The sequence below is a fragment of the Rhinatrema bivittatum genome, chromosome 2, assembly GCF_901001135.1.
Source record: "Rhinatrema bivittatum chromosome 2, aRhiBiv1.1, whole genome shotgun sequence".
Taxonomy (NCBI): domain Eukaryota; kingdom Metazoa; phylum Chordata; class Amphibia; order Gymnophiona; family Rhinatrematidae; genus Rhinatrema; species Rhinatrema bivittatum.
The window spans coordinates 109,040,652-109,065,909 of NC_042616.1; the positions used below are offsets into that span (position 1 = coordinate 109,040,652).

The 25,258-nt window shown below is 43.5% G+C and overlaps 1 protein-coding gene across 1 annotated transcript in view; it reads right to left on the reverse strand.

Moving 5' to 3' along the window:
* The window catches only part of ADARB2 (adenosine deaminase RNA specific B2 (inactive)), a 1,217,300-nt gene that overhangs the window by 357,812 nt on the left and 834,230 nt on the right, over positions 1-25,258 (reverse strand). Inside the window, exon 3 of the mRNA XM_029588545.1 lies at positions 20,480-21,387. Coding sequence (XP_029444405.1) covers positions 20,480-21,387 — 908 coding nt within the window. The remainder of the gene's footprint in view (positions 1-20,479; positions 21,388-25,258) is intronic.

Sequence of the window (25,258 nt, forward strand, 5' to 3'; positions counted from 1 at the left end):
TATATAAACCCTAAAAGAGGAGGGGATGAGCTATGATTCAGAGACAGAAAGACTGCAAAGGTATTAATGAAAAATAAAAACAAAACTTTTTCAGTGGAAAAGAAGTTGTTCAATAAGGGATCATGATATGAAGCTGCAAGGAGGCAGATAAAGGGGGCGGGGGGTGAGTGGGTATTGACGAAATGGTCTGTGCTGGGACCTTTATAAGACTGAATAAAAGGAAAACCTTCCCACATATCATAAACAGTCAGTGCAAAACTAAAAGCATGGCTTATTTTTTTTTTTTTTTTAGAAGAATTGGTCCACTTTAGCCACATTGCCAAATCTGAGAGTTCATCAGCCTCAAAGCAAGTGAAGTGCAACTCACAGAAAACTGATTTTCTGCCTTTAAGCCGAAGAAATAGCACTTACACATGTTTGGAAGTAATGCCCAGTGCAACTGTGGCAGACCAGCAGTAGCAGTGTTAAGCAATTTCAGAGCACACTTAATATGAATTTTACACCTATTCATTTTTAATTCATATCCATTTTAAATTTGAGCGCTCCTCTATTACTAATTTGTTATGGCAATATTAATTAATGATTTTGCTTAACAGTGGCTGGAATGCGGTTTATATGGAGTGAGATGGATTAGTAGGAGTACAAGATTAGAAAAAACAATCTGTAAACTGGTCAGAGGCAGCTGCGGGTCACCTTGATAGCTCTGAAATGAGCAAACTGTATTACAAAACGATTTAGATAATCTTCAGTATACTCACAAAAAATATACGTTACATATACATATGGAGGGCGCTGCCTGGGGCAATCAAATGTAGATTGTCAAGAGTAATGTTAAGTGAAATCACCTGTGAGTAATGAGAGGCTCTCAGCATGGAAGGGAAATAATGTATTCTCGGTCAGCCCATGTGGTATTCTAGCTATATAATAGGAGTTTCTATATTTGTTGTTTTTCTTTTTTTTTTTTGTTTAAAAGAGCAGCTTCTTCTCTTAAATATGCAATTTCTGTTTGCTATGGGTGGTTGGTGGGGGAGGAGGTGGAGAGGGGAGGGAAGGGTCTCTATTAGGGCACTGCCCTGTTTTGCATCCTTCTATACATTTCCCAATAAAACACAGTTGTAGTTGCATTGGATTCTGCTTGAAAGAACAGCAATATGAACACATTCTGCTTAACAAGTATGTTGCTTCCTATGAAAATAATTACTGTTAGTATATATATATATTTAGCATATTGTCATCATTATTTAATTACTCTTGGGATAATTTTGTGCAAAAGCACTATGGCGAATTTGCTCAGAATTTCCTCCATGCACAGAATTTACCTGATTCCATGCAGCACAGATATGTGGAAATGAAATTAGCCAGCTCTGCAAGCCATTTTGATGAAGAAGAGCCAGAGCTGAAGCTGGAGGAGACTTCCTCTTACACTGCATGATGGCCCAAACTCCTGCACTTTTCTTGCAAGACTTTGAGAACAGCACAGGAGTAAGTGTGAGCTGCGTGGTTCCCAGAGAATGCAGGGAGAAGATAGCTATTTTAGGGGTGGTTTCTATGGGGAAGTTGGGAGGTGAGGCAGGAGAGGGAGAAATAGGGGAACTGTTGTGAACCTGCCCGCGCTCGTCGCGGGCAGGCCTCCTACCTGTCACAGCCAGTCGGGCCGCTGGCGCGGCTTCCTTCGCGGCAGGGCTGAGTCGCTGGGAGCCTTCCCATGCAGCTGGGACCACCGCTGCTGCTCCTGTTCTCTCCAACATGGGTGGAGCTGCTCCTGGGGTCCTCAGATGGCGAGGGAGCCGTCCTTGCCGGTGCCTGCAGCCTGCCTGTGCTCCTTCTTTCTTCACGGCTGGAGCTGCTTCTGTTACCTGCCTTGCTCATCCTGGGTCCTCCGCGTGGCTGGGGATGCCACCAGCATGTCTTCTCTTCTTCCTGCCTTCCTAAGGCACAGGCGCGTGCCTCTCCTCTGTATTTAAAGGGCCAGCAGCGGGAAGAAGTCCCGTGACCCTCTTCAGTGATGTCATTGCCCTGCCTTGCTTCAGCCCTATAAAAGGGGCCCTTTGTCAGTCCATCTTTGCCGTCGCAAGGAGTTAGACGCTCCTGGATGTTTCTGTCCTTCGCTCCAGGAGTCCTCGCTGTTCCATCGCTTCTTCAAGGTCCTGTGTTCTTCGTTGGAACTCCTTGTCTTGTCCTGATGTCCATGATCCAGTCCAGATGTTCGTCTTCTGTTCCTGATGTCCATGGTCAGTGTCCGTCTTCCAGTTCCTGTAGTCCGTGATCCAGTCCAGATGTCCGTCTTCCATTCCTAACGTCCGTGATCCTATATCGATGTCTGTCCTCTGTTCTTGATGTCTGTGATCTATCCTGATCCCCTGGTTCCTCGTCACCATCTTTCCTGGCATGCCATGTCATGGTCCACGACCAGCTCCATGGGTGGGCTGAATAGGGTGCCTTGTGGTACAAGGCTTTCCTTACAGCCGCAGCGCATGCCTCCTAGAGACTTCCGCCTGAAGCCTTGTCCTGGTTTACAGAGTTCCTTGCATCTGCTCTGTCCATATTACAGTCTCTGCTTGATCCTGTGCCGCTCCAGCATGGTCCACGACCAGCCACTGGCGGCGGTATAGGGCGCACTCTGGTGCAGGCCTCTACAGTCTCTGGGACATGCTTCTCTCACTCGTTCTACTATCTCGTCTAGAGTCTGCCTCGAATCCAGCGTTGTCTGTGACCAGCCCCGCAGGTGGTCTGTGTAGGGTGCTCTGCGTCGCAGTCTCAACCTAGCTCTTTGATCCTGACTCCTCGCCTACAGTACCTTGCTCCTGAAATCCTCGTCTACGTCCAAGTATCCACATCTTCACCTGAGTCTTTGCCTGAGCCTTCCTTGTTCCAAGGTCTTCGTTTGCCCCCTGGCCTCTGTCTGGCCTGCTGCTTCTTGCCATTACCCAGCGGCAGGTCCGAAAGGGCTTGGAACGGTCGGAGGACCGTTCGAAGACCACCATTGCGTTGTTGGTCTTCCCGAAGCGTGCAGGTCTGGTGGAGGGTCAGTACCTTCAGTCATCCTTGTCTTTAGGGTAACAGATTGGTTTAGAAGCTAAAAGGTAGTCCAATTTTGAGCTTTATTTGAATGGAGATGCGATCTTATATATGTGACCGACTCAGGCCGAGTTTCACCCCATGTAGGGGCTGCCTCAGGGGCTGTATATAATTAGTTTTAATGTATATGAGTATACTCTCATAACATTAATTCCCAACATCTATGGCAGTCTGGTGGTCTCAAAGCGGACCCGCTGATGCAATTCTAGCAGCAATGCAGGGACATATTCCTGACTCCAAAATGTTTATATAAAAGCAGCAGTGAGTTTATAGTGGATGCAGCAAACAACTATCGTCTCCTCAAAAAGCAGCAGACTGCCATAGATGTTGGGAATTAATGGTGCCAGCCGTCCATTGCTCCTACCATGTGACAGGGATTGGCCAATGGCATAGATAGGTTATCACATGGTAAGGGCAAACGGCCATCAGCACCATTTTGATACTGGCAGCCGACGGCCCGAACGGGAGATCACTCCCGGGACCCCCGCTGGACCACCAGGTACTTTAAGAAAGTTTTGGGAGGGTTGGGAGGGTTGGGGATGCTAAAGAATCAGATTTAAAGAGTTGGGTGGGTTTTTTGTTTATCGGCTCGCGCCAGGCTGATTAAAAAAAAAACAATTGGACCGTGGGAAAAAAATTTCCGGATAGTCCCCGAAACTGGAACCGATTCCGGTTCTGATTCACATCTCTAGAGGGAATGTGTGGGAGAGGAAGAATATACCTACAGACATGCCAAGTAACATGAACTAAGCATGAGACTCACACATCAGGCGGGGGGGGTCTCATGCTCTCATTCTGTAACCCCCTCTTCTCATGAATTTAGCTGCTGGGAGTAAGGGTGGCAAAATTACTAGTACAAGCTCCTTGCCTGATGGCTGCCATAGAAAAGAAGAGGGGCCCAGCAGGGCTATGGAGGACCTTAGCCTGATGCTGCCTGAAGAGAGACCTGGCAGGGCCACGACAGATCCCATTCCACCGCAGCCCAAAGAGAGGTTAAGTATGACTGTGGTGGATCCCATCCTGCTGTGGCCTGAAGAGAGGCAGAGGCCCTGAGAGTGTGAGTTTGTGTTATTGAGTCATAGCTTGTGTGCTTGTGTGTGTATGAGTGAGAAAGGGTATGTGTGAGAGCTTGTGTGCATGTGTTTGTATGGGTATGAGAGAGGGAGTGTGTGAGAGAGTGAATGTATAAGTGGCACTGGCCGTCCATTGCAAAATGGCGCCGGCCGTACGGCCATATTGCCGTACGGCCGGCGCCATTTTTCATTACGGCAACACGATTTGAGTGCAGGAGGTCGTTCCCGGACCCCCGCTGGACTTGTCAGGGGAAAGGTAGCGCCGGCGCCATTTCTATCAACGCACCCGTGGCCCGAGAGTGGAAGATCACAACGGGACCCCCCCACTGGACCCCAGGTAATTTAAGACATTTTGGGGGGGTTCGGGAGGGTGGGGGATTTATTTTAAAGGGTCAGGTGGGTTTTAGGGATATTTTAGTGTGCCGGTTTTCCCGCCCTCCCCCTTCCCCTCGCCCTTCCCCCGATTTACGATTTTTGACGATTTAAAATATATCAGACGATATTTTAAATCGTCAAAAAACGATTCACATCCCTAGTATTTTGTGTTAGTGCGCACTAACTATAGTTTTCCTATATTTCGTAAACTGGATATTAGCACGCACTAACTAAAGTTAGTCCTGTTAGTACACACTAACTAAAAATGTTATCAATAAGTTAAAAAGTAGAGATGTGAATCGGAACCAGAATTGGTTTCAGTTTCGTGGGCCATTGGAAAATTCTGTTTCCCGCGGTCAGAACGTTTTTTTTTTTTTTATCGGCTGCACCCGAGCCGATAAACAAAAAACCCACCGACCCTTTAAATCTAATTCTTTAGAATCCCCCACCCTCCCAAACCCCCAAAACTTTCTTAAAGTACCTGGTGGTCCAGCGGGGGTCCCGGGAGCGATTTCCCACTCTCGGGCCGTCGGCTGCCCCTAATCAAAATGGTGCCGATGGCCCTGTGCCCTTAGCATGTGACAGAGGCTATCGGTGCCATTGGCCGGCCCCTGTCACATGGTAGGAGCAATGGACGGCCAGTGCCATCTTTAAAAGGCAGCTCTAAATAACCCTATTTCAAATTTGGATATGCACACCTGTGGTAATGCATGCCATAAGAGCACCAATATCTCGTGTGTTATTGGTCGTCTCTTATCCCTGTCGGTTCCACCTTCCTACCCCAACCCACCAACATCTTTTTGACCATGAAGTTGTCAAGTGGATCCCCGAGCCCCTATGCTTTCATGAAGAATGCAAAGCCTGCTATCTGGTTAACCATCGCCCCTCTAGACAAACCCAACTTGTTTGCCCTGGAAATGAGCTTGACGATGAGTTTACCTTCCACCGGTCCTGCCACCCATCCTTGACCCTGTAAGAATTCCTGCACCCTACTGAAACCCCTGCAATATGCTTTCCAAGTTGCCGGGGTGATGGATGCCCTCAAACATCCCCACTCGGTAGCATTGCAATCTTCCGTAAGCGGTCTGGGACTAGGACTCCTTCTTCGTCTGCCTCCGGGACCTGTAGGCGAAAGAGATCCCACTTAGTGCGGGAGAGGGAATCGGCTATTCAGTTGCTAATATCGGGGACATGCTTTACCTTAATGGTTGTATTCAACTGCAAACACTGAAGAATCACCTCTCCAAGGAAGGCTGACACACGAGAACATCACGCCGCCTGTTTGTTGAGAACCGCCATGATGGCTTGGTTATAACACCAAAAAACATTCTTTTGTTGTGCAGCTTGGGGCCCCATACTGTCAATGATTAGGAATAACTCGAGAAAGGTTATGTTCTTTACTAGACCATTCTCAACCCACTCCCTTGGCCATGGGGCTGCGTACCAAGCACCCTGACAGTACAGCGGCATGCCTTGTGACATCATTGTTCTCTTTAATAGTTTTCCTGTATACTTGTGTTAATGTATTCTGCCCTTGAGGCGACTGTTTTAATGTATTTCCGCCCTGGAGGTGACTGTTCAGTTCCTTGTAAACCGGTGCGATATGTTTTCTTTATAGGAACATTGGTATATAAAAATTAAAAATAAATAAATAAATAAATCATTGATATGAAGGTCTCACATCAGGGTAACTTTTCTGCCATGACGACGTTGCCCAATGGCAACATCATCAAACAAGCATGTGCAGCAGCTGAGGGGAAGCCGAGCAGGATGCAGGGCATATTGGGAGAGTGTCAGGCCATGCAAATTAGGCAGGCCAGCAGTGGGGGCAGTCCCGGGGCAGATCACAGTAATTCCAGTGTGCAAAAAACATAAAATAGAACAAAAGGGACAGTTTGCATTAGCAAGCAAGACGACAGGCAGTTGTCTACAAGCAGCCCAGTTGGAGTTCCTCCTCAGCATCTTCATCAGGTTCCTGGGGTTAGAACATAAGAGCATAAGATATGCCATACTGGGGCAGACCAAGGGTCCATCAAGCTCAGTGCCCTGTATCCAACAGCAGCCAATCCAAGTCACAAGTAACTGGCAAGTACCCAAACATTAACTAGAGCCCATAGACCTAATGCAGCCAACAAGCAGTGGCTATTCCCTATTGATTACTAGCAGTTTATGAACTTCTCCTCCAGGAACTTATCCAAACCTTTTTTAAACCTAGCTACACCAACTGCCTTAACCACAGTAGCAGAGGGCACAGGGAGCTTCACTACCACAAGCGTGGGGTTCCGTGCTTTGAACACCACCAAGCAGCTGTTGCAGGGTGTATCTCATTCTCTCTGGCGCCACATCAGGCACTGCTAGTACGTTGGCATATTTAGCTTGTTAGAGGGATGCAGGAAAGGGGAGAATTCCTAGAAAAGGCGCAGGCGGCATGAGCCTCCTGCTGGTAACAAGTGGGTAGCGAGGAACAGCAACTGTGTACGTTCCTTTGCTCACTTGGCATTGATAGTGGGCAGGGGCTATCCTTCTTAGCATCTGGTGATGTGGTCCCATTTGGATATGATTGTTAGCACCCATTCCATATACGAGGGATTTGCCTGGCTGAATAATGATGAGTGGTTTAGGGAAAGAATGGCAGACACTCTGAGCATGTCCTGGGGCACCCATGATATTGAGTTATGGTTCCCCCACATGACAGCTAAGAGCTCGGATACTTCAGTGGACAATCATTCCTTTCAGGGCCAAGACAGCTCCCAGGGTCATGGGTGCCCAGTTCACGCTACTGCCGAGGCTTGTTGGCAGTTTAATAGAGGGGGATGCTTGGTACCAGGTCTGCAAGTATAAACATATTTGCACCACCTGCATTGCTGGTCATCCTGCCACCAAATGCTCCAGGAAGGCCTCCACTGGAAAAGGGAATTAGTGTTTTCGGGAGGACCCCACCCCCGGTCCAGTGGCTTCAGCTGGAAAGGAGCTTGAGGTTTTACCCATATTTGAGTGCCATCTGGCACCTCTACCCTGTGGGAGGGATTTAAGGATGGTTTTAGGATCCCATATAAAGATCTTTTATCTGTTGCCCTCTGCAAGAATGCACCATCTGCATCACAGCTTGACCAAGTAATAAGAGAAAAGTTGGCCACTGAGCTGAATTTGAGCAGGATAGTGGGGACATTCCCAAAGTCCCCCTGTATGTGATATTGTGCATTGACTTTCTGAAGTACCTCATCTCTGCTGTATTCAAGAATGCTAGTTTGAAATTAAAGGACTCTGCTACGTGCTGGAATGCAGCCAACACCCCAGACCCATTAGCTGATTGGTATAATATATTCCCAAATCAGAAGCCCTGCACTTATCTAGAAATAACACTCTCAGTATGTTCTGATTGGTCAGCATGGAAGGTATAAAAGGTTCTACACATTATTGGAACTTTGAGTGACTTGGTAATTATACATTTGTACTGACCTGTCGCTCCCTGGAACAAACTTATCTGTACTTTGTTCCAGTATCTGTCTCTATTCCCTTTGTCTCTGTCTTTCCCTAATAAAGTTTCAAAGTTAACTATTACAGCTGTGTTTTCCTTTAGAATAAACACCCCTTTACCAAAATGATTTGGTCACCCCCTGGCTGTGGTACCCAAGAAGGATCCGGGCAAGTTTAGGTTGATATACAACTTTTATTACCTGGCAGTTCGGGTAGTCAATGACTTCAGGACATCTGCACAGTGCAGTATGCATCATTTGATAGTGCATGCGATAGTGCATGCGATCTCCGCAGAGATTGTGGGGAAGTGGCTCTCATGGTAAAGGCAGACATTGAGTTGGCTTTCCGGCTCCTCCCCATGCACCCTGACAGTTTCCCTTTGCTGGGCTTCTCCTTCAAAGGTGCATATTATTTCGATAAGTGCATGCTAATGGGATGCTCCATCTCATGTGCTTTACTTCGAGGCCTTTAGCACCTTCCTGCTCTAGAAATTGTCCTATTGCATGGGCTTGATGAGCATGGTACACTATCTAGATGATTTTCTATTCATCACCCTTGAGGCTCTGGCCCATGCTGGGACTTGTTCATTGGATTTCAAAGAATGGAATGTGACTTTGATGGTCTACTGGCGGACAATAAACTGGAACCGTCAATCAGTGTGCTTACATTCCTTGGCATGGAGTTGAACTCCACCTAAATGGTGTCCAGATTCCCGGTCAACAAGATCCAGAAGGTGTCAGCACTGATTCGCCTCATTCGCCAGATTTGCTAGGTGAACTTAGCATTTGCACAGTCACTCACTGGAAGTTTGGCTTTTGCATGCAGGGTTATTCCTATGGGGGTGGGCATTTTTGTGTGTCCATGGCAGTCAGGAAGAAGCGCCATTGGTTAAATGTCAATGCATGCTGCATGAGGACCTGGGGTCTGCAGACTTTTCTTGGCCAATTTCATTGGCTCAGTGGTGTGACTGCTATTCCTCCCGATGTCAAGCTCCAATTTAGAGCTTTTCTCAGATGCCTTGGGTGGCATGGGATTTGACTTGTATTGGCAGGGATCCTGGTGTACAGAGACATGGCCAAAGATCTGGACATGACCAGGGATTACATCAAATATCACCTTCCTGGAGTTGTTTCCTGTGGTGGTATAGCTGCACATATGGGGTCAGCGCTTGGCAAACTGAAGGGTGATATTCTGGTGTGATAACCTTGCCATCATCCAGATCAATTGCCAGTCTGCTAAATGTGTACCAGTTTCCAAGTTGCTGAGGTTGATGGGCCTGAGGTGTTTGCAATTAAACCTGGTAGCAAGGGTGAGGCACATCCCATTCGAGTTAGCTTTGTTCTGCATCATTTTCACCATCGCACTCGAAGTGAGTAAGCTGGTGGTAATGGAGAGCTGCAGGCACAACTGTTCTGACCTCCGCACCACTGACGTCTCAGTCGGTGATGGCAATCTATTACTGAGGATTAGGAGGTGCAAGACAGATCAACTGGGGTGGGGCTCGTTAATTTCCCTGGCTGCGGTCCTAGGATTACCCACATGTCCTGTAATGAAGGTTTTGACTATGCTGCTCTTAGGCCAGCTGGGGTGTCCAGTTCCTAGTACAGGCCAACTTGCTGCCACTGAGCAGAATTCAATTTAATGCCATCCTAAAGCATGCTTTGGGTGCGGCCGGGCTATAGACCTAGCTGTTAGGAACACACTCCTTCTGGATTAGCGCCAATTCAAGTGCTGCTGCATCCGATCTCCCTGGCATGGCCATACAGTGCATCAGTAGGTGGCACTCCTCCGCATATCTATGTTAAGCAGCTGAATGGTGTATTGGGCCATTGCACTCCCTAGTAGGTTGCATCATGAATGAGCAGGGGATTGTTCGGGTGGAAAGGGCCATTGGCTGATTGAGCTAACATTTGTGCCATTTTAGGGTTTATCCAGTGAAAATGGATGGTGTGGATTGCAGAACATTTGTTTCTGTTTTGGGCCTAGCTCGCGCAGAAAGGGTACCTTAAGTGTATACTTTGGTTTTGCACCCCGCAACATAATAGTGCGATGGTTGGGCAGAGGAGGAATGCATTAGGACCAGCTCATCCCCCTTCTTCATCACCAGCTGGTCAAATTCGCCTCACCCGAGGTGCTCATCAATCATCTTGGGGGCAAGATCTGGGGGTCATTCCCAACTGACTTCTCATTGACAACATAAGAACGACATTGCACTCATTTCATCCTTGATGCCCTGCAGAAGGGTTGTGTGGTGCGAGGTCATCCCTTGTTGCTGATTTTTGAACTCACAGCTAAGTGGGTGTTGGATACAGAAGCTTAACAAGTAGATTGGCAACTTCACCAAGCGTCATGGGGGTTATCATATCAGGCATGATTGGCTCTGCATTGAGTGCAAGGACCTGTTCTGCAGGGATGGGGTGCACCTTTTAGACATGGCTCAGGTTCTTTTCTTGAACACCTTGAGACAGGCCATTCAGAAGGTGGTGTTCAGGGTTTATTTATTTATTTATTTATTTAAAAACTTTTCTATACCGTCGCTAAGTTATATACCATCGCAACGGTTTACAAATAGGCACATAGACTAAGGTTAGTAAATCTAGGATAACGTACATTCTAACAGGTGCCAATAAAGGTCGGTTACAATTTCATAAATAAAATCATTATTTGAGTAATGTTGGTCAAGTTTATTATTGAGTTACTATCGCTTTGAAATATTATTTCTTAAAAGTAGGATTGATTAAATTCATTCTCATCTGCATTACCTTGTACTTTCATTCTCTACCCTCCATACTCTTTAGTGAAGTCTTTTTTAAAGAGCCATGTTTTTAGATTTTTCTTAAAAGTTTTGAGATTATTCTGTAATCTGATTTCAGTGGGCATCGTGTTCCATAGTATGGGCCCAGCCAATGATAAAGCCCTTTCTCTCACTTGGGTTAGTTTTGCTGACTTTACTGAAGGGATTGTTAGTAGTACTTTGTTTGCTGAGCGGAGGTTTCTTTGTGGAACGTGTACTCGTAAGGCTGTGTTTAGCCAGTCTGCTTCTTTATCATATATTAGTTTGGTATGGTACATAAGGCCTTGTATTTTATCCTGTATTCGATGGGCAACCAATGTAAGTCTGCTAGAGTTTCAGTTATATGGTCCCTCCTCTTTTTTCCCGTTAGTATTCTGGCTGCAGTATTTTGAAGTATCTGGAGTGGTCTTATCGATGTGCTTGGGAGTCCTAGTAAGAGTGCGTTGCAGTAGTCAGTGCTAGAAAAGATAAGTGTTTGCAATACTGTTCTGAAGTGGGCAGGTGTGAGTAATGGTTTCAATCTTCTGAGGACCATAAGTTTTGCATAGCCTTCTCTTACTTTTATGGATATGTGTTGCTTCAGGTTGATTTCTGGGTCCATTATTACTCCCAGATTCCTTACTTTTTCGGCTAGCTCAATTTTTTGGTTATTTCTTAGGGTTATCCTTAGGTTAATCCTTAGGTTAATCCTTAGGCCGCAGCAACTGTGTGGGGAGGGTCCCAGCAAACCTTTATGGCTACCTGGGCCTTATGGTGGGGTACCTGAGCCAGGTTGGGGGTTTTCTGAGTGGAAGCAGTATATTTTATAGAGATGTGATTTGGTCAAAACTTTTGGTTTGGCCTTCATTATCAGCCCGCCGCAGGAAAATCCGCTTCATTTTTCGGGGTGGCCGATCCAGGATGAATGTTTTTATGCCATCATATGCTGGGGGCTGTCTGCTGTCAGGGTCAGTCAGCCCCAGTATGGTGGCAGACTAGATGTCCCCTTCAGTTGGGCAGTCACCTTGCTTATGCATGATGGGTGACCACTAACACCCTTGAGGAGCATCTCTCGAAGGGTCAGGGCTTTGCTTGCCTGTGACTGGCCCGGATCCTGAGATGACATACTACCTTCCAGAAGGGTGCCTGGTAGAATAACCTTGTTATGGCTTGTGTGCTTAGGTCTTTATTGTTTATCTGTTTACATGCAATAAAGCTGTGGCCAATTTTTGCACCAGTATGTAGAAGGTCTCTTTGCTGTATGGATTGTCAAAATGTGTGCTGCCATCACCACCCCTCCATCGCAACAAGCTGGTCACAGCTACCGGAGTATTAAGTTTATAAATTGCATAATGTCATAAGCTCAAATTAAAGAAAATACAAAACCACAATGAACATCCAGCTGATTTGTAGACTTATAATAAAACTAAAAAATTGGAAAAACTGTAATACAACTTGGGCAAGTCACTTTTTCCTGTTACCTTAGATGCTCACTTAGACTGTAAGCTTTGTGGGCAGAGACTTGTTGTGCCTATATTAGTTGACAGTTACTATGTAAATGGCAAGATAAAAATTAGATTTTTATTGTGCAGTCTAAGTTAGTCACATATGCTGTTCCTCTGCAGGCACAGACAATGTACTGTGTATCCAAATTTAACATTAGTGGTAGCAAAAATGTAGTTTAAGAAGACTGAAATGTATATGGTTACAGTAAATATTTGGCATGCTACAAAATATTAGGGATGTGCATTCATTTCAAATAAATGGTAAAAAGCAATGACTGAGGCCATTTTTATCTCATTCATGGACTCTTGAAACAAATGGAGAGAACCCACATATTAAAAGAAACATTTTAATCTCATTTGTTTATGTCCTATTCAAGTCTATGGCACATTGAAAAGTGCTGTACAGAGAAAACTGCAGGGAGTAACTGGTAACTCTACACCTTGGGAGGTGTTAATACCACTCAGCCTTTTTGACATATACCAAACGCTACATCTTGCTGCCACTCTGACTTTGTACCTTTCCTTCAGGGTGTTCTTGCCACTTTACATGGTTGGTTTGTATCTGCCTTGGTGTCTTGGGGTCTTCATGCCATTTTTTGTCCCTCTATCAGTACTTGGGGTGGTTTTCCTGCCACCTTTGCTGCTTTGTTCATGTTGCCTTAGGATTTGTGGTAACTTGGGCAGTAGCGGCTTAGAAAACAGCCAGAGAAAGAAGGAGACAGATTCTGGCTGTTCCTTAGGTGCAGTTTATTTACAGTGCACAAACCAAAAACAAAACAACAGTGCAACTCACCTTCAGGTAACTCACAGTCCTTAAGCGTAGCAGGCCTTAGCATAGGGTGGGTCTCTGCCTGCTTCCCGGGGCCTCTCTAAACCTTCCAGGAGCCGAAAAAGAGTACAGAAAAGCAGAAAATACTGCTTTCCTGTACTTCCTCCAACTTAATAACGAGGAACTGAAAAAGTAGAACTGTCCAAAAAAAAAAAGTGTCCATTTTCCTAAACCACTGACAGCCACCTCTCCTGGGTACCAACTGCTGAGGAGGCGCTAGGGGCACACAATCTACCTTAGCACCTCCTTTTTACTGCAGCAGCCTATTTGCATATTGCACCGGCCCAATAATGTATGAGTGGTCTGTCCAAGAGAGTAGCAAAGTTATATGTTTTACCAACAGAAAAAAAAATGGAAAAGATAAAAGCAGGGACAACAGAAAAATATGCTTACAGTGTATTTCTTAAATGCTTCTACAATTAACATGCCACATCTAGCCAATGGTTTGGTCTCATAATGTGACCTTTATTAGGATAAATATTTACAGAAACAAGTTCATGGCATATACATATAAAATAACAAACAATATTTTTTTTCTGGTGTATCTGTCTTTATCATTTCCATTTATTTTGTGCCAACCTATAAATCTGCCCCAGAGCATGGGAACAGGGAACTCTGTAAGAAGTTCAGTAGTGAAATGAGAAGAGATGGTGACAATGGAAGAGCAAGGTAATGAAAAAAGGAAATAACCACCAGAGAAATACAGTCAGGTTGCCGATGCTGGAAAGAAACGAGGTATTTTTCTTAATTACCTTTTTGGAGTAATTCATTATTTCCTAGGTATTGGCGCCCAAGCTGGTTTGAAGGTTTAGGAAAGAAATTGATGTGTGTAATTGTTAATATTGCAGTTGTATTTTCTTTATTGTCTTATGTTGGCTGCCAATGTGTAGTAGGTTTCTGCTGTAAATCTACCACCAGTTAATAGTTTCTGCAATGGTATCGACTCCTTTACTGAACTTTCTGGTCTCCATTCAAAAAATGAACTCTCAGCCTGTTATTATTCTCCAGCACCCCAAACCCCTCACCTCCTCCAAGGAAAAAAGAATTCCAGATGTTATAGATTGGCCTGAACTATCATAAGACTAGCCTAACCCATTGCTCCATGGGCTGGCCTGCATCGGACCAACCTAAGACACAGTGTGGATGCCATAGGTATTGGAGCTTGGAGAATAGTATTGTCATACTAAATACAATATGAAAAATTGGGAGGGGGGAATGTAAGAGTGCTCTGAGGGGTTCTCTGTGGAGACAGATCAGTTGGTGGTGGTGAAGAAGCAGAAAGATAACAGGAGCATATTAAGATTGAACTGATCAGACTTGTGGAAATAGACAAAGCTTTAGGAATGCTAAAGTATGTCAAAGGTCAATATTAATTTTTGCATCTGCCTTCTGGGCTCAACTTACAAGAAATCATATGACTTATAAGAGTGCAGTATTATTAGCATATCTGAGATACTATCAGACTATTAACCAGTTAGAAAATGTTATGCTTACAATGAAACTAACCCATTGGTGTGCAAGTATGGGGAAGGTAACTTACAGTTTATAACCTAAAGCACGGTTTCATATGAGCAAGCTCTGAATTTGTCTCCTATTGTAATGGCAAATCCACATTGCTTCTATGCTATCTTATTAATAAAGAATTTCTCTTTGCTTCCTTTCAGTATTCAGTGTTTATTCTTGCAGTGGGAAGTACCCACAACAGTAGTCTGCCCAAATTACTTCCTTCCATAGACTCTAATTGAACTCCATCTTTCCCATACATTTTTGACAACTAGGTATTCTCTGTGTTTAGCCCATTATTTCTTGAATTCTATTATTGTTTTTGCCTCTACCACCTCCCTGGAAGAACATTCATGCATCTAATAGCTCAGTGATCTCTCCTAGGCCCTCTTTTCTCACTACACTTCTTTCCTCAGTGCTCTGATCTCCTCCCATAGCTTTCAGTACCACTTTTATAATGATGACTCCAAGATCTACCGCATCTCAGCCTGTTTGTCTGTCTGTTTGTCTGTCATTGCTGCCTGGATGTCCTGCCACCATCCTAAACTTAACATGGCCATGAAAGAAACTCTTCTTTCCCCCCAAACTTGCTTCTCATTTTTTCTCTTTTTCTATCTCTGTGGATGTAGCTCTCAACCTTTTGGACCCTCGAAATACTTTATTTTATTTATTTTTATTTTGATTTATTTCTTTTATATACCGACATTCAATCGAGATATCACATCGGTTTCCAGATAACTAAAAGAATAGGGTGGTAACAGCCCTATTTTACATTATAACATGGTAATAAATATAACAATTATAACAGAAATAACAGCAATAACAGAATACATGGAACAATAGATTACAGTATATAACATATGTACATAAATGACTTGTTGAAAAAGATAATTTGTGATTGAGGATAGAAGGGGGGGGGGTTGAGAGGAGGGAGGAGGGAGGAGGGGGGGAGGGGAGGGATAGGTGTGAGGAAGGTAGTGTCAGGAAGGATGAGGGTGGGGTGTGGTGTGTTGTATTCGGGCAGGTCATCTTTGATTCCTCTCTCTTCTTTATACACATCCAAAACACTGCTAAAGTGTGTAGTTTCTTCCTCTATAACATTGCTAAAATCCATCCACTGTTTATATAACTGCAATTTGCTCTTTGTGGGCCTCCTACTGAACCATCTTTCTCCACTTGTATGCTACTCAAAATTCAGCTACACGTCATATTTTCCTTCAACTCCACTATCGCGTATGCTTCAAGCTTCTCTTATTTGCCTACAAATGCATTCAATCTGTAGCTCCTCATTATCTTTCTTCACTTCTCTCCACCTTGTTGCATTGTATGCCTGGAACAGACTCCATATTGTCAGTGCACCATGCTCCCTGTTCAGCTACATTCACATCCAGTCTAAAAGCTCGTTTTTGTGAGGCTGCTTTTAACTCCTAACCACTTCTCTACAACAAATACATGTCCAACAGGAGTCAGTGGGAAGTGTATGTCTTGATTAGACTGTAAGTTCCCTGGAGCAGGGGCTGTGTTTTATGTATAGCTGTACAGCACTGCGTATGTCTAGTAGCGCTTTATAATGAAAAGAAGTAGTGGTAGTAACAGTAAACAGTACTCTCATCCCACTAAAAGGAGCATAGTTATTCCTGTGAACTGGCACCTTTCTTAGCTCTTCAACAGAGTGTGTTTTCTTCATCCCACAGACAGGAGTCACATTACTCCTTAGCAGGAAATAACCCTCAACCAGCTAACAAGCAGAACTTTTAACCTTCTATATAGAAAGAATTCTCAAGCCCCCAATAGAATTCTGATATATCCCCACCCTCTATCCCCAAAAGGGCCTGAACACAAATACTAAAGAGATATGGGATTGACAGAAAGCTGAAGTGCAGAAAAGAATAGGACGGTATGCTTCTGTCAGCACTCTTGCAATTCAAAGTAAGGCTGAAAGGCGAAACTACTTTAGTGATGTCCAGGCAGTTTGGCCAATGTTGGATGTAGAAGGAAACATTTCATTGCCTAGGGACAATGCCAACCCTATAATTATAGACAGAAAAGCCACTCTTACATTCTGATACTTACAGCATGATACTTTTATTTGCAGTAAGGAGAGGGTGAGGGCAATCTTTAGTAGGACAGGAAAAAATGCCCATGTTGGTGCAAATTCTTTGATTACTTTTACCTGTGAGGTTTGCAACAATAATCACCTTTATTTTATTTTATTTATTTATGAATGTTTGATTTTCTGCCTTTTCCTAAAGTTGCTTTGGCTTTGATAATTTCCCCTGAAAAAAAAAAAAATCAGCCAAGACCATGTCTGCTTTCTTGATGCATAATTTTTGGAAACTATGCAGGTAGGTTTGAATAATCAAATCTGTGGAGGTTTTCAATTTTCTAAAAGTTATGTATAAAAATGAGTATATACATGTTTAAGGAGCCTGTACTTTTGTAACTGCTATTTTATAAATGTTGAAAGTATGCATGTTCTTTAGGTTTCACACACATAAATATGCGTGCAAAAAAAGAGTGGTCTGGAGCACTCCTGGGCAGGGTCCAACCGTTATGCACGTAAATTGCTATTTTGAAAGGGACTTACCCGCATACATTTGGCAATTTACTGGCAGAATTTTACACCTGCTAATTATCTTTAGTAATTACTATCAAGCATATTTATTGTGTGCTATTGACTGGGTGGGAGGTCTGGGTGAACTGGGGAGAGTTCAGGCTGAAGAACCTGGAGGGTCTTGATGACGTGGGGAAGGACCGGGCAAACTGATCAAGGAATCGGAAAATTGGTAATTTCAATTTCTTGCGCATGTTTTAAAATATATTGACTTAACACACATAAATCGGGTTTTCGGCAAGTTCTACTTTATTTTCTTGATTAAATATATGCACATATATTTTAGAAATTGGCAGGTAAAGTATGCTTGTTCTATGGCAAGGAAAATATTTGCTTTCAGTGCATTGCATGTATTTGCACTTAAGTGTACATATCTGCTTATGTTACAGGGTTGGGTTGGTGTTGTTACAAACTGTCCTAACAAGCTCAGATAAGTGTCCGGTTTTACCTGCATAACCTATAAAAGCGAAAATATTTTTAAAAAAGTACAAATGTAAACAATGTGGTTACCGATGATTACAATAGCGGGAGCATAGTCAAAAGATAATGTGATTGACATGCATAGCAGTGCTCTAATACGCTGCAAAACCCGAGCGTGAGGCTTCTCAATATTAGCCCATGTAAAGTCTATGAGGTATCCACAAGTTTACAAAGATATTAATCTTCAGCGATTCTATAACGATGCTCTAGTATAACTATGCTACAGGGTTGACATATGCGTATTTTATTATACGTGCATCTGTGATACATACGGGTTATACAATTCTATCATAGATCTCTGCATGGCATATACGAATGTAAGAACATAGGACATTGTCATACTGGGTCAGACCAAGGTTCCATCAAGCCCAGCATCCTGTTTCTAACAGTGGCCAATCCAGGCTACAAGTACCTGGCAAGTACCCAAACACTAAGTAGATCCTATGTTGCTGATGCCAGCAATAGCAGTGGCTATTCCCTAAGTGAACTTGATTAATAGCAGTTAATGGACTTCTCCAATAACTTATCCAAACCTTTTTTAAACTCAGCTACAATAACTGCACTAACCACATCCTCTGGCAACAAATTTCAGAGCTTAATTTTGCATTGAGTGAAAAATAATTTCTCTGATTAGTTTTAAATGTGCCATTTGCTAACTTGATGGAGTGCCCTCTAGTCCTATTATCTGAAAGAGTAAATAACTGATTCACATCTACCTGTTCTAGACCTCTCAAGATTTTAAAGATCTCTAGCATATCCCCCCCTCAGCCATCTATTCTCCAAGCTGAACATCCCTAACCTCTTTAGCCTTTCCTTACAGGGGAGCTGTTCCATCCCCTTTATCATTTTGGTCACCCTTCTTTGTTCCTTCTCCAGTGCAACTATATCTTTTTTGAGATGCGGTGACCAAAAGTGTAAACAGTACTCAAGGTGCAGTCTCACCATGGAGCGACACAGAAGCATTATGATATTTTTCATTTTATTCACCATTCCGTTCCTAATAATTCCTAACATTCAGTTTGCTTTTTTGACTGCAGTAGTGCACTGAGCTGACAATTTCAATGTATTATCCACCTTGGTGCCTGGATCTTTTTCCTGAGTGGTAGCTCCTAATATGAAGCCTACGATCATGTAACTTCTGCATGAGTTATTTTTTCCTGTATGCAACAAGATGTTAAATTTCTTCTGCCATTTGGATGCTCAATCTTCCAGTCTTGCAATGTCCTCCTGCATTTTATCACAATCTGCTTGTGATTTAGCTACTCTGAATAATTTTGTATCATCTGCAAATTTGATTACCTCACTCGTTGTATTCCTTTCCAGATCATTTATAATTATATTGTAAAGCACCAGTCAAAGTATAGATCCCTGAGGCACTCCACTGTTTACCCTTTTCCACTGAGAAAATTGACCATTTAATCCTACTGTCTGTTTCCTGTATGCACATTGTACCTGGGAAAGCCCCCTGAATCTTCAGGTAAAAGTATGTACATTGCTCAAAAACACACATACTTTTTTAATGCAAGCAGACTTTAAATATTGCCTTTCTCATATACTGGATATTTCCTGGATATATTTGTATTGGGCTTATGTAGGTAAACCAGGTTTGATTTTCTAGGATGTATAACATTGCAGTGGTCTCTGAGAGGTAGATATTCAGAGGACTGGTAAGCAGGAAAGTGACTTGGATTATTTTACCCAGATATTCAATAGTATTTTTCCAGATATCTACTGCTGAATATACCTAGATAAAGTTACTCTAATAACATCATTCAACTAACTTTAGGACAAGCATCTCATGTGACCAGACTTACCCAGCGAATTTTAGGAAGACAGAACTGATATTCAGTGCCTTGGAAATACCTCTAACACTACCTCTTCCTACACAGGTAAATTTTGCGTAGGCAATGGTTTGCCTGGACAGAATTTACCTGCTTAGCAGGGGGATACTTTTAATCCTGCAGATTTGTCACACTAACTCCAAAGTTAGCTGGACAAATCTTCTGAATAAGTTGTATGTTTGCTCTGATGGGATTAATATGTTTTTGTGCATTGCTTGTGCTTTATTAAGATACTATGTACACTGCTTTGCTTAGATTCTACAATTTATAAAAACAGATTATACATAGAAATGAATGAAGTATTACTAAAATAGACTATTCCCTTGGTATCTTTAAAGTGGTTAAATGCTGTGCTTGCTTAGCAAACAAGGAACACTTTTCATAGAAGAGAAACATGGCTGGAGTTTGAGATCTTTGTAGTTCTGTTGAAAGAAAACCTCTTTAAAATACTTTATAGATGAAACAAGATGCCCATACTCTACTTTTGTTTACCATACCTGTGTTTTTCTTACTTACATTGAGTTGCAGCATTCTAAAAACTACTCATTTTGTTATTCAGTTAATTACTTCATTTATCACTGAGGTTCTAACTGTTCATGCTCCTGTTCATTCAGATTTAGGTATATTTATCCAGCTCTGATCCCTACAAGCCTACAAATTATTTCTAGAAACGTTATGCAGAATGCAAGGGAAAGGGAAGTATATAGAAACAGTTGTTGAGAGGCAGTAGCAATCTTTTTCTAGACAGAAACAGGTTCACGATATAAACTCTAGTGCCTGGCTGGGGCATAATGCAATTTGAGATATGGGACTGACTCACTATCTCTATTTAGGGCACAGTTCCACAAATAAATGAAGAATGCACAGAAAGGACATTAGCTACAGAACTATTTCATCTTGGTAGCATCCATGTGAACCTGAGAACTCTCACCTGTGTCACAAGGTTACATTTACTCCTGCTGGAAATGTGACTGCTCAGCCGAATGGTAAAGAGGGCCTGCAGCACAGCCTGTGCTGCTTGGGCTTTTGCCTGCTTCTTGCTACGTCCTGAGCCTTCAAATGTTCTCCCATCCACTCTCAGAGCCATCACAAACTTCTTGATATGCTGCCTCTCCACAGTCTCTGAAAGACAGACATACCTCAGTCCTGGTCGCAGCTCATTTAGTAACACCACTGGGTTTTTCTCATTCTCAGCTGGGGATGCCATCTTGTGCTTGTTTTGTTTAGTGTGGTCCATTAAGTCCAAAGTGTGGCAGCGTAATCTCCCATGTCGTAAAGTGGTAGAAAGCAATTCATTATTAACTGGGTTATAGCCCGAGAAATTCTCGCTGTGCGTAGATGGCTCAAACTCCTTGAATAGAGTATCTGGAAAGTCTGCCTGGTCAGATGTAAAGTCTGTGGAGGGGTTAATGCAGTTCCCCATGGCAAAGTGAGCTTGACATGCATTTGGGAACTGAACAAATGACTTCAGAGCCAGCTCTGCTGCCCTCATTTTTGCTTTCTTTTTTGTGGGTCCTGTACCTTCAAATAAAAGTCCATTTACTTCTACAGCAACAGCAAAGACAGGTGCATGTACTGGACCTGTCTGGGAAACCATTCTGTATTGTAAGCCTGGCTTAAGTTCATGTAACTGAACCAGGGCGTTCTTTGGTGTCACTGACCATGAGAGCTTCTTCCAGATGAGTTGGAGTTTGCAGAAATGCCCATTATTGCCCTCCTCTAAAGGTCTTTTCCGTTTAATGCTAGATGTGCCACTTCTTGATCTGTCACTTGATGACATAGTACGGTCATCCAAGTTGCCAACATTTCGGTTTTCCTTTACTTCAGCACTGCTGGTACCTTGTTAAATAAAGAAAAGGACACAAATTAGTGTTGTTTTTTCAGTTGAACATGACATTAAAATAAAGGCCTGATCATGGGGAGGCTATATATTTTTTTTATTTCATCAGCCTCATTAACCTTGGTGGGTGTAGGGATTATTACAAAACTGGATAAAAAGACACAGAGGAGGGCCTGGGTGTTGCTTAGGTATGTCTTATAAGAATCAAAGTTGAAAATGTGAAGGCCTAAAATAGCTTACCAGCGGAGGTGGTGTAGGCCATCACTGTAAGAGATTTTTGTCATGCTTGAGACAGATATGGAGGGTAGTGATAGGAAAAGGGTTGAGGAATCAGATAAAAGGCCAGGGGAAGGAGAGAGTTTGCATTGGTGCTGGGTTACACATGTAAATGTATCTGCTCATCTACCTAAAGTGGGTGTTTCTCATCTGGGCAGCCTGAATGAGCCATTTTGGTCTTTATCTACCATCATGAACTATGAAGTCCATATTCAGTGCTATTTGTGCAGCAAAATTTGATCTAAGCCAGAAAAATGTGGTGCCATTTGATCATCCAGCCATGCTCAGTGGCCGACACTTATCTGACTATCTTTTTATCCAACTAAAAAGGTGAGCCATAAAAGTTGTGGGCAGGGCAGGGGCATTCCATGGTAAAAGACAGTTATTTGGCTAATTTAGCTGGATAAATGTCAGAATCCAGCTTTATCCAGCACTGTTCAGCATTACCCAGCTAGCTGGACAAGAATAGGAATTCATGAAAGCAGTCCTAAAGTTAGCTGGATAAACTTATCCAGCTAACTTTCAAACAGCCATGGTTATTCAGTGGTGTGGCTGAGCTGCTGAACATCCGAGCAAAGTTAGCTGGATACATTTAGCTGGATTTACTAAGGCTTTTCTCCCACTCTGTATCTATTGGAAATATGCTTAATAAATAACCTCTTAGCTTCCAGTGGCTGAATATCGACCTCTTTGTTACTAAATATTACTATGTTCATTTTGTTTAGCAGGATTATGAGATAAAGCTAAAAAAAACAACAAATTACACCTAAAAGCAAAGTGTGAATTGTCATAATTCATTGTAAAAGCTTTTAATATTTTTTCCAGAATATGAGTAATGATGGAAGTCCATTTCTAAAATTCTAATATACTTTTCCTGGACTGTATATTTCTTTTTTTTTTTGAAAATTTTTATTTAAGCATGTATAGAAACAAAGAACCAACTGGTATACACTCCACAAGGCAGAATGAGAAATAAATACATCCCATGTTGAACAATATAGACTATCGCACTAAGATCATACAAATAACTCGTAGTATAAAGGTCAGCAATATTAGACACTCATTGAACAATGGGAGAGAATTGCATCTGAACTTCAAAGAAACCATGTAGTGTGCCCAGCAGACAATGCAATCAATTTTACCCTATGTTCCCCTCCATCCCCTCCCCCCACTGACCTCCCCCCTACCCCCAAACACCCCTCCCCCCCCCCACCCTTCCAGGACATCTCGAAAGAAATCCGCTTCAACTGTTCAGACCGGACCCTTTCTGCCTGTCCACTTACAATAGGGGTCCCAAACAGCATGGAATTTACGAACACGGTCATGCTTCACTGCTGTTAGATAACCCATATGGTACACCTTATCAAGCCTTGTAAGTACCTGCGTTTCAGAGGGGTCATCGGTGCTTTTCCATCTATAAGCTATTTCACATCTGGTGGCAATAAATAATTGCAACACAAGCAATCGTTGTGCATCCCGGAGCTGCCCTCCCACCAAGCTTAACAAGCAACCTTTGGGGGACCTAGGAATACACACCCCCGTGAAGTCAGTGGCCAGCTTCGCCATTTGTTCCCATAGATTCTGTATTTTAGGGCACGTCCACCACATATGATAGAAGGACCCCCTTGCTCCACAGTCTCTCCAACACAGTTCACTAAAGTTCTTGTTCATTCTGTGCAGCCGGTCAGGGGCTAGGTACCACCTATAAAGCAATTTATACCCATTCTCTTTTATGAGAGCAGAAACAGAACTTCTACCCATAACCATATGACATTGCTCCCAAGCATCATCCGAGAGCTCTTCTCCAAGGTCTACTTCCCACTGCCGCTGATAGGACGCTTTGAGCTTAGGTCCACTATTGAGAAGCGCATAAAGGCGGGATATCGGCCTTTTCAAGGGCCTGGCTTGTGCACATATTGATTCAAATATCGATCTACCCTTGCCGAGGTCAGCAAGAGCCCCTTCTGCTCGTAGAAAGTGAATAATTTGTAAGTATTGGTACCAGTCTCCCTGTGATAACCCATGGGAGACTTGCAGCTCCATAAAAGGAATCAGTTGGGACCCAGAGACAAATTGACCTACTTTCGTAAGGTTCAACTGATTCCACCGAGTGGCAAAGGCGGCATCCAACCCAGGACGGAACCCCGGATTCGAGAGAAAGGAAGTAAGGGAGTAAATCTCCTTGGGGCCAGTCAATCGACTACGCCTCTTAGCCCACAATCTGAGAACCCCTTGAGTAAATGGGGATAGCGTACCTCTAAGCATCCACCTGGCATCCCTACTCCAAATTCTATCCACTAATGATATATCCCCCGCAACAAATTGTTGAATTCGGACCCAAGGCTTCAACTCCCCCACACTGTGCCAGTTAACGACAACCCCTAGCACCGTTGCAGTATAGTACCAGCTTAAATTGGGAATATTCAAACCTCCTCTTGCTTTATCTTTAAAGAGTATATGTCGGGAGACCCTTGGGGGCTTACACTTCCAGATAAAGCGAAAGATTTTCCGTTGCCAAATGCGCATGGCCCCTGCTGGAACCTCCACTGGGAGCGTTTGAAACAAGTAACAGAACCTAGGCAGAATATTCATTTTCGTAGCTGCCACTCTGCCAAACCAGGAGATGTCGGACCGGTCCCACTTATCCAAATCCTGCTGGATCTAGGACAGCAAGTGATCATAATTTAAGCGGTATAGATCATCTAGGTTTGTCCCTAATCGCACCCCCAGGTATTTAACACAGGTTTTTGCAAAGCGAAAAGGCAATGTACTCCCCACCGCCCTATACGATATTTCTGGCATAGAGATATTGAGCAGTTCTGATTTATCAGCATTGATTTTGAATCCAGACAATCGCCCAAACTTATACATTTTGTCCAATAACACTTTTAAGGAGGACTCAGGGTTCGTAACAGTGAATAGCAAGTCATCCGCGAACAGCGAGATTTTGTAGTCCACCTCTCCCACTTGTATGCCTGAGATATTGGAATGTCTCCTCACCTTCTCTGCAAAGGGCTCCAGCGAAAGGGCAAACAGCAAGGGCGAGAGCGGGCAACCTTGACGCGTACCCCTTTTAACTTCAAAGGGGTCCGAATATGCACCATTGATCTTTATACGAGCATGCGGTGCCTTCTTTACCCAGTTAATGAAGAAGACCCCCAACCCCAATACTTCCAGTACTTTGAATAAGAAAGGCCAATGAACCCGGTCGAACGCTTTTTCCGCGTCCACCGTGAGCATTACGGCCGGGATATTCTTAGATTGCGCCCACCACATTAATTCTACCACTCTCCGAACATTATCAGATGCGAGTCTACTGGGTATAAAACCCGACTGATCGTTCAGCACCAGTGTAGGGGCTACTCGCCCGAGTCTAAGGGCCAAGGCCCTAGCCAGAATTTTGAGATCAATGTTGATCAGGGAAATGGGCCTGTAGGATCCACATAAAGTATGATCTCTACCGGGCTTCGCCAAGATCGTAATGCCCGCAGTGTTAGATTCCTGAGATAGGGTACCCTCCGCTCGCAGAGCATTGTACATGGCCACCAGCGGGGACAACAACTCAGCACTGAACAACTTGTAAAATTTGCCAGT